We start from the raw sequence: 10,502 nt of genomic DNA, 5'->3' as shown, positions 1-10,502 counted from the left end.
ATCCTCCTGCGTCATGGCGCCCAAGAGGTCCTCATCACCGACAGAGGTACGGCGTTTACTGCTGACCTAACTCAGGCAATACTGAGATACAGCCAAACAAGCCACCGCCGGACCACAGCGTACCACCCACAGACCAATGGCCTCACCAAGCGGCTAAACAAGACCATCGCCAACATGCTGGCCATGTATGTCGACGTCGAACACAAGACGTGGGATGCCATCCCACGTCTTGTGGCCGTGTTGTATGCCTTCGCATACAACACGGCCATGCAAGAAACGACGCAAATGACGCCGTACAAGCTGGTCTACGGAAGGAGCCCGGCAACGACGCTCGACGCAATGCTACCAACCGCCACCGACGAAGACGGTCTCGACGTTGCCGCCTATTTGCAACGCGCCGAAGAAGCTCGACACCTCGCCCGCCTGCGCATCAAGAACCAGCAGAGGGTCGACAGCCGTCACTCAAATCTTCGACGACGCCACATGGAGTACCAACTCGGTGACCGTGTGCGGGGCTGGACGCCGATACGCGCTGACGTGGGCTCAGTGAAAAACTTCTTCGGCGATACTTCGGGCCATACAAGGTGCTTCGAGGTCACGGCGCTCTTGACTACGAGGTCGTCCCGGACGGCATTACGAACTCCCAGCGACGCCGCGCAAGACCTGAAGTCGTCCATGTCGTGCGCCTTAAGCCGTTTTTTTTTTTTTTTTGCGCGTTAGCGAACCTCGGGACTCTACTTTTTCCTTTGTTATTGTAAAATATTTGTGTATGCACTTGTTTTTTTCCTTTCCATGTTCTGTTGCAAGCATCGGGACGATGCTTTTTCAGAGGGGGCAATACCACGCCCACTTCTTCTTTTATTTTGATGTGTTCGAGTTTGACCAGCAAGGACGGTTATCAGCGCTCGACGCTGGCCGCGAAGCAGTGTTCGAGAAGCTTCACGATTTTAGTAGATCGTTTTGTTAAGATTGCGCGCCGCACGCGAATGTTCCATCTTTGTCGAGAGATAACGCCGCCACCAGCGATATTGCTGGAAAGTTCCATAGCGCCTGTATAAAAGCCGACGCGCTTGACCGCCTGTCAGTTGATCGACGGTCGACGCTCTATTCGCCGCTATCAGTGTATTGCTGTAGCTTTCAGTTTCTCGGCCACAAGTTCGGCCTAATAAAGAGTTTCATCTCGACGTGCTGACTGCTGCCTTCGTCGACGTCACGACCACGTGACAGTATGAATATGGTCTCTTGTTGAGAAGCCTGTACGAAATCCTGCCTGTTCCTTTGGTTGATTGAACCCTAATGTCCTATTAATTCTGTTAGCAATTACTTTTGTAAATAGCTTGTAGACAACGAACCGTAAGCTGATGGGCCTGTAATTTTTCAGATCCTTGACGTCCCCTTTCTTATGGATCAAGATGATGTTGGCATTCTTCCAAGATTCTGGTATCCTCCCTGTCGAGAGACACTTCGTATACAGGGTGGCCAGTTTTTCTAACATAATCTCTCTACCGTCTTTCAACAGGTCTAATATTACCTGATCCTTACCAGTGGCTTTGCCTCTTTGCATTCCCGTTAGGGCTTTCTTTACTTCTCCTGTCAATACTGGTGGGATGTCAGATTCCTCTGGGCTATTACTGCTTCTTACGTTATCATCCTGTCTCGGCTGCTGTACAGATCTCTGTAGAACTCTTCCGCTACGTCAACTATTCTATCCATATTGGTTGTGACCTTGCCTTCCTTGTGCCTTAATGCATACATCTGATTTTTGCCTATGCACAGTTTTGTCTTCGTAGCTTTGAGGCTTCTTCCGTTCTTTAGAGCATGCTCAATTCTCTTTATATTATACCTTCTTATGTCGGCTACATTACGCCTATTGATTAACTTCGAAAGCTCCGCCAGCTCTATTTTGTCTGTTGCATTTGAGGCTTTCCTGGCTTGACATTTCTTAATGAGGTTTTTCGTCTCTTGGGATAGCTTACCAGTGTCCTGTCTAACGACTGTACTCCCGACTTCCACTGCACACTCCTTAATGATACGAGTCAAATTATCATTCATTGCATCAACGCTAAGGTCGGTTTCCTCGGTTAAAGCCGCGTACCTATTCTGAAGTGAAACTCTGAATTCCTGTAGTTTCCCTCTCAGAGCTAGTTCATTAATTGGCTTCTTGCGTATCAGTTTCTGCCGTTCCTTCCTCAAGTCTAGTTGAATTCTAGATCTTACCATTCTATGGTCACTGCATCGGATCTTGTTAACTACTTCCACATCCTGTACAATGCCTGGGTGGACACACATTATGAAGTCTATTTCATTTTTAGTTTCGCCATTAGGACTCCTCCACGTCCACTTACGAGTAGCCCGTTTTCTGTAGAAGGTATTCAAGATGCGTAAATTATTGCGTTCTGCAAACTCTACTAGTAACTCCCCTCTGTCGTTTCTAGAGTCGATGCCATATTCCCCAACTGCATGATCTCCAGCCTGCTTCTTGCCTACCTTTGCATTAAAGTCGCCCATCAGTACAGTGTCTTAACCTCACTCATTGCTGATTCTACGTCTTCGTAGAAGCGTTAAACCAGTTGATCATCATGTCTGGATGTAGGCGCGTAGGCCTGTACTACCTTCATCTTGTACGAGTACCTCTTATCAAACTTAATTACGATACTTATCACCCACGGAGCCTCCTACGGAGCCTCTATGCGCATTTAAATATTTGTTGTGGCGTCCAGCTGTGTTTCATAGGAATTTTAACACCGAAGCTGCTTAAGCCGGCCGTAAAAACGTTGGCGTGAACAAAAAACCCCTCGGAGCGCCTTGCGTTGCCTAGCAACCGCTAATGCCACAGCTGCGCAGCACTTGCTCTGCGATACCGGCACGTGCTCTCTTAGTCCTCTTCTTCATCGTCGTCGTCTTCATCTTCTGCTTGGCTGTCAAAACATGTGCGCCCATTGCTCCGGCGTGGGATGCAATAACTCTGGTGGGTGAGACGACGACTACAGAATGAAAGAGACAGAAGGAGAAATAAAGAGAGAAATTCTAGGGAGGGGGGGGAATTCTTCGCGAGGTGAGATTCGAACCCGCAAACCGAAGGCGAGCGTCTTCAACACTTGGCTATCCAGGCACGCTAGCAGAGCTTAACATAGCCTGGTATAATATATAGTATAGTAAGAGGATAGGAAAGGGAAAGGAGGGTGAAGAGAGGGGAGAAAGTAAATTAGCAAAGAAAGAAACAGAAACAGAAATAGATAGAACGAAAGACAGAAAGAAAAGGAAGGAGAGAAAGAAGTAGATAGTCATAGAAAGAGGTAGAAAGAAAGAGAAGAGACAAATACAGAGAAAGAGAGAAAGAAACGGAAGATAGAGGAAAAAAGTTGAAAGACCGACAAAGAAATAGAGAGAGAGAGAAAGAACTGAAGATAAACAGAGGCAAGAAAAGACATGCGCAAAGAACATAAAGAAGAGAGAAAAAGAATGAAATACAAGAACAAAGAAAGTAAATTTGCAGAACTTAGCAAAACAGCCACAGCCAGAACTACCGAGGTACACATCAGCTCCGCTGACTCTTTAGCATTGCGCCTCTAACGCAAGTTCGTGTCAATGGTCGGTTTGCAACATTTATTAAATTTAATTTGCACCCCCTGTTGATACTTTCCCGAAACGGCTGGGTGCCACATTCTGTTTGTCGTGCATAACCTTTCCAGATATTCAACAAACGAAAATTTTAAAAGGCTTCGCTGTTTTACAGTATATGAGCGCAGTGCCTGTGCTAATGTCCCTTTCATTGTTTTGCTGAACTGCTATTATCAATGTCATATATAAATAGCTACGTGCTCCAGTACACAAACGAGAAAGCGTGGCACGCTGCACATTCTGGAAGTAACGTCTTTGATTCATTCACTGGAAGTCAAACTATATTAGAAATTTGCCACGCTATTCAGATATTATGGTTTCTTACGTACGTATACTAATAGTTTAAACCTACATCTTCCGCCGAAACTGAACTACAGCCTGAAGGATGTGCTCACAATTCATCGTACACAAGCGTTAGTGGCAACGCTTTTTTTTTCTTCTTTTTTCGCAGATTCTAAAGATATGCCGCCGAATCTTAGTGTAAGCAACGTCGCACATGCAGAATAGGCCTGGACATCATGTATGGACATTCAATCTGAAATCAAATCTATTCATACGTAAATGTATATCGAAGCGCAGCGCTATAGGAAAAAGCACGGCGCCATCTAGTTTATAGCACGAAGAGAATCACTGTGATGCGCGGCATAAGGCTACCGGGAAAGATGGCGTTGGGCTGGCAGCAGGGCTAAGGTGCACTGAAGACACATGGAGCCTATCAATCTGGCAACCCACTTCCTGCATTACCCGGATAACAACAGCCAGCGGCCACCTGCAGCTGAATTTGAGATCTCAGGGGGCACCATTACACGTATGGGTGCTCTTCCAAAGGTTCGTCCCATCCGAGGCTCAAGTACTTCGCGTACAACGCCCTGGCCCGCTGCAGCACACTCTGCAAGTCGTGCTGGCGCACTAGCTTATCGAAATGCATGGCCAGTTCGTTGTAGTCCATGCCTTTGCGCATGATGACGTCGCGGTGCTGCGTGAGAATTGCTAGGCAAAGGAACATCATGAACGGATTGCCGCCACCAAGCTCCTGAGGCCGCGGCAGCTTGATGTCGGCGGAATATCGGCGCCGGGCCATCCTAGCGGAACTCGCAACATTCGTCCGCGGCACAGCGCCCGAGTCCTCCGTACAGGCCCCGCTGGAAGATGCGCCACCATTTTGCAACACGGGGTCCTCGCCAGTCTTGTTCTGCTTGGGCGTATTCTCCGCGTCCGGGACGCACCTGTCTGCGCTGTCTCCGCGGCCGTCGCTCCATGTCTCGGCACATGGCCCCCGGCGCACGCTGATCAGCTCCGTGCTCAATTCTTGCCTAACGGACGTAGTCAGGGTCTTCAAAACGCCCTGATCATCGTCGTCGCCGTTTGCAGTCGCGTCGACGCACACGGAGGATGCCGTCGGCGTCGCCGCTGACAGTGGGCTCTGTGTCAAAATGACGTGCACACTGCTCTGCGAGCTGGCACAGCCATTCGTAGACAGTAGCCCACGTGGCAGGACATCGTCCGTCTGGTAGGGCCTCTCGAACAGAGGCAGTTCCCCGTCCGGTGGCATCGGCGGCAGAGAACTCCACTGCACCTCGAGCATGCGTAGTGCGTCGTCAAAGGAGAACTCGCGCTTCAGTTCCAGCAGCAGCCACCGGTAGCAGAAGAGCAGGTCCTGGGCGCCGCATTTTTCAAGGTACCTGCGAAGGGTCCATTGTCGTCAAAGTCGGGCAATTAATTAGTTTTAATGGAATCGTTCATAAGTAACGCTCTCCTTTGACCTTGAAATTAGGCTAGAGTACAGACACTTCTTTCCCTTGCAAGAAAGCGCATCTTATGAATCTCTGGCCTTTAGGAATGATACTTTGGTGACATCGATTTTCTAGGCCACCATTTAACACCTGAGGACACCTCTATATCCGACACAAATTTTCAAGGTGCGCAAGCGTTCCCACGCCCGTCTACGCAAAATCTGCGAAATTTCCTTGGCCTTTTGAAACTCTACCGTCGTTTTCTGACCGACGTTCCGTAGTTTATTCTTCCCCTTACTGACCTTCTCAAATGTGCACCGGCTCCTACTATCCCACTGGAGTGGATGCCGGCCGCTGACATGACATTGACAGCTATCAAGAACGCTTTGGCTGACGTAACACTCCCGTATTTATTATGTGCTGGTTGGTCAATATGCTACATGCTTATACCCACAAGAAAGACCCTAAAACATGTAAAACAAAAGATGGCATAAGGCAGAAAAGAAGAGAAAGCGGAACAGAGGTGGCGACACAAAGACAGCCACTTCTCTGTCGTTCTCTGCTCTTCTGCTGCTGGGATGTTGTTTTTTTCTCGTTTTAGTGGCTTTCTTCTAGTACATCTTCGTACACCTTCTGACTCAAGCGCCGACGCGTCTCGCCACACTCTAAGCACGGTAACGTTTACTAAAGGTGCACATTTTCACAAATTTGTGTACTTATAAAATAGGAGTTATCTACACTCTAATCACGGTAACGTTTAGGACAGCATAAAAAGACATGTAACCTATAATTTATAAGTTGCATGGCTGTTACAGCAATTTTATCTTTGTGTTTTTTTCATTTCCCTCTCTCATAAAGGTTACATCGACAGTAGCGTGCCAAGTTAAAAGCTAAAGCACCGCGATGAGCATTGTAACCTTTAGATTGTAACTTATATAAGCGCAATGACTCATCCGTCAGGGGACCTACACTATGGAGTGGAAGTTTATTGATCAATGTGTCACATCGCGATCTGTCTTGTTCAAGGCTGGCTTTATCAATTGAACAGCGGATGATATACACACAGAACGGGTCTTGACAGCAGAAAAGCAAATCACAGAAGCAGCGATTTTACATTGCGGCATACTGAGGCAAGCGATGCTGGGGTATGAACTAAAACTGGAGTTCAATAAGGTGAGCCCGCTTCCAAAACCCGTAATTTATGAAGTGACATAATCTGCACAGACATCGCCAGAAGCACAAGAACGAAAAACTATCGTATGTTGGTCAAATGTTTGTGCTAAACAACTTATTAAGTAGCTCTTATATCTATTTTGCTTTTAAGCCGCAGAAGTAAATAATTTGCCTCCGGGAAGCTTCGCATATGGTGACAAGATAAAGTACTGTGAGCACACGACAACCGACCAAATTAAACTCACGATGCGACGAAGAACCATCCCGTGGCGCGAGAAAAATATTTTTCCGAGACTCGCAATACAATTTATTCAAATTTCGCTGTCGTGTTGTCTAGTTTCTTTCTTTTTTTTTCGCGTTATAATTAACGGATCGTAAAGTGCAGCAAACGTCACGGGACAACATAGCACCAAACACGCTTAACCGTCATCAATTCGCCAACACGGGAGAAAAAGATGCCGCTGAGTTCACAAACAGAGTGGGACGGCCGCTCCAGTAGAGAGGCCGCGTAAGAGAGATGTGTGAGCTCGCTCGCGGTGAGTAAACGAATGTGGCGTCCCTCGAGGCGCCGCTTCAACTTTATCGAACCAGGGACGGCGTCATCTCTCCTAGGCTTTGCACAGCTTGAGGTGTATGCCGGGACGAGCATTCGAATGCGAGGCGGTCGGTGCGGTTGTTGAAGTCGCGTTTGTGCAGTGCTGCTCTTTGTTTCATCGATTTATAAAGGTTTTACACTCCGCGCTTTGTTGACGTGTGTGGTCTAATCGTGTTGTGTACGTGAGTGGCGTGTAACTAGTGATACAGCACGCAAGGACAGCCATTAACGTGCGCGATCCGCCGCAAATCAGCCACGAGGCATTGCAACGGGCACGCTCAGTGGGCTGCGCGGCCGTTGCGACGAGCTGCATTGCTGATTCTTCGCTTGAGACTGGCAATTGTCGAGCGGGTTGCATCCGTTGTTACGTTGCCCGAAGACAGTAGTAAATGTGATTTGCAGGTAAGCAATATTCTATCTTCAGTACGTTATTTGCTTGTGTATATGTACTTATGTCGCGTGTTTACCTGAATTCATGCTCATGCTTACGCTACTGTACGAGATGGGTCGTGTCATACTTTTATGTTTTAAATACATCGTGTCATACTTTTATGTAATGCATTGTTATTGGCAGTATTTGCTGTGCGTTTGACATTACAAGATGAGTGTTTGGGCGTATATTATCAAACATCCGACTAAGATCATTCGTTATCATACACGTTTATGCGAGAAGAGATGGACAGAAGTTTAACCCTTCTTGCTGTCGCCCTCTTGGTACCTTCAACACGCTCGATGAAGGCTGCAATCACGGTGTGAAATACTGTAGGCGGCATAAACAAAGTGCCCCAGATCAGCTTTGCCCAGACGAGCTCTGCGTGCGCAGTAACTCGCTCCTGTCAATGGCAGTCTGGGCTGTTTGTCATGTCCTTGTCACCGGTACATGATATTTCGTGGCGTCTATACGCAACCTTTCGCCATGCTTCAAACTCGGCTGCGGTAGTTTTAGGTGAACGAGTGAGGGTTTAAGGCAGTAATGCGGGCTAGTTGGTTGTGATCACTGGTGTTCATTTCGGTAGCGCAAAGAAAATTAGACACATTAAAAAAAAAAAGCCCTCGTAGAGTGATGTAGCGCGTCGCGCCTGTGCAACGGGTTTTTGTGTGTTTCCTTGCACTAAAGTCAGTTGATCTCTAGCGCCCGTCCTGTCTACGTGTCCTCTCTTGTCTTTATAAATTGTTTTGCGCTACCGAAATGAATAAAGCTTTAAGTACACGAAAGACAATGAAATGGCGTTAAGAGTGCGTTTAAGTGTAGTTTTCAGTGTGTTAAAGGCAATCACAGCATCCTTCCGTGTGTAGCTGAATGTAGCAAACCCGAGGCACTGAGCCGACCGAAGTAAACATCTAATACACATACACACACACGCAAACGGACGTTTATGACGTGAAAAAATAAATTGCTAAATCCAGTGCTTTGACTGAGCACGTTTCAGGGGACACGCAATCGACTGGGGGAAGGCACGTGCTCGCGCTAGAGAAAAATGACTGTCACGACGTCTTTATCTCGAGTCGCTCTTGATACCGACTACTCCGTGTGTATGAGTGCGTACGTGTGTGTGTGTGTGTGCTCGTGCGCGTGTGTGTGTGTGCTCGCGCGTGCGTGTGTGCTCGTGCGCGCGTGTGTGTATGCGCTCGCGTGTGTGTGTGTGGTGTGTTGCTCGCGCGCGCGCGCGTGTTTGTGTGTGCTCGCGTGTGTGCGTTTGCGCTCCGCGCGTGCGTGTGTGTGCTCGCGCGTGTGTGTGTGTGCTTGCTCGCGTGTGTGTGCGTGTGTGTGTGTGCGCGCGTGTGTGTTTGCTCGCGTGTGTGCTCGTGCGCGCGCGTGGTGTGTGTGTATGTGTGTGCGCGCGTGTGTGTGCGCGTGCGTGTGTGTGTATGGTGTGGTGTGCTTTTTGCTCTAGTCGTCTCAGTGCCTCGGTTTTCAACGTCACCACGTATCAACCCAACCAGACGGGCTTCCGTCAGACTTCAAACTTCTGCGTCTTGACCTAACTTGAAACCTTGACCACAATATACTGAAGTCATCTTCATTCCATAGTTGCTCTCATACAGATCACAATGTACGGCATTCAAAATTCAGATACTCCATGCTCATACGCTGCTGTAAGAGTGGGTCGAGTCAGAAAAATAAATTGTCATGCTTTTACGCATTGTTGCCGGCAGTATTGCTCTGCGTCGCTCGATTACGTCTAACTGCTTCGCTATCAAAAACGGGGCAGCTGAGAATATGTACGCGATAAGCGATACGCTGTGGCTTAACGATTTTTCAGATAGCACGAATGCCAGCAATCGTGCGACGTAGGAGTTCAAAGGGGGATATGGTCAGTGTGGTTAGTATGTCTTTCAATGTCCTTAGTTCCTTGGCGATAAAAATTGTTCTCTGGCACTGAGATAACTTTTTGGTGTTCTCGTCTGTTCTAGGGTGCAAGCAACGTGTCATTGTGGTTAGAAAAAATGAATCAGTATACATGTGATTTAACTGTCAAAGCCGGAATGTTTAAAGGTACGTAGACAACACAAATGATTTTTTTCCCGCCATATTAAATGGTTGCGTTGGAAATGTTACAGCATACATCCGCCCAAGGCATGCTGGGATGATCTCCTATCAGGCAGCTTGGAAACTTCCAGACGTCGATATGCCTACGTTCGGTGCAGCCGAGGTTATGAACTTTCAAGTGGAATATGCCCCTTGAGGAAAACAATTAGGTACGAGCATATTCAAGCTCACGTGAAATGCCAAGTATGGTCACTGAAAAATGTAAATGCAATGTTTCTGTTTCTAATACCTGCTGTCGTGTTTCTGCTACTAAACTGTTACTTACATTATATTATTGCTGACTCTTGTGCTAAACAGAAGTAATTGCATTTGGATTAACGTGCGTTTTCAAATAAGATTTTGTTTTCCGATAACCGTATTGCACGGGATAGTAGATTTGAGGAACGAACGTTAGTATGGTCAAGTAAACCCTTTTTTTTGGGGGGGGGGGGGGGGGGGGGGGGGGGTGGTTGAATATGGTCTCACATTGCGTGCTATCGGCAGTTGTGTGCAAAGTGGCAGTAACCGTTGGAATAGTGCAAAATAACGGTCCTCTCCATTTAGGATCGACTGTCCAGCGAGGAGATTGCGGAATCAGCAACTGACATATTGACTGATGAAACATGATGGTGCGTGCAGCAAGAGAGGGTTTGACTGCAGATCCTGACCACTGCTCCTGTAAATTGTACCACCACAGGCGAAAAACAAGAAGAAACGCTTTGAATACCTGCGGTCTTCGATCAGCTAGACCAAGTCCCTGAAGCTATAACTCAATAACACTTGATGTATTGTGCTTGGAGGTATAAAGCAATGAAATATGAATTCTGTTCGAATGGTGCATGTTTTTTTC

At 47.4% G+C, this 10,502-nt stretch overlaps 1 protein-coding gene and 1 long non-coding RNA gene across 2 annotated transcripts in view; one reads left to right on the top strand and one right to left on the bottom strand.

Annotated features, from left to right (window-relative positions):
• Positions 1-4,378: 4,378 nt before the first annotated feature.
• LOC119385730 (TBC1 domain family member 25) overlaps positions 4,379-10,502 on the bottom strand; it is a 17,070-nt gene continuing 10,946 nt past the window's right edge. Inside the window, exon 4 of the mRNA XM_037653119.2 lies at positions 4,379-5,303. Coding sequence (XP_037509047.1) covers positions 4,424-5,303 — 880 coding nt within the window. The 3' untranslated portion in view covers positions 4,379-4,423. The remainder of the gene's footprint in view (positions 5,304-10,502) is intronic.
• LOC125757637 (uncharacterized) lies at positions 7,191-10,298 on the top strand. Its single transcript, XR_007415377.1, has 3 exons — positions 7,191-7,524; positions 9,538-9,619; positions 10,217-10,298. It is a non-coding gene; the product is annotated as an uncharacterized LOC125757637 (long non-coding RNA).

The sequence above is a fragment of the Rhipicephalus sanguineus genome, chromosome 3 (genome assembly GCF_013339695.2).
Source record: "Rhipicephalus sanguineus isolate Rsan-2018 chromosome 3, BIME_Rsan_1.4, whole genome shotgun sequence".
Classification (NCBI taxonomy): Eukaryota; Metazoa; Arthropoda; class Arachnida; order Ixodida; family Ixodidae; genus Rhipicephalus; species Rhipicephalus sanguineus.
This window is presented reverse-complemented; position numbering and strand designations above follow the sequence as displayed.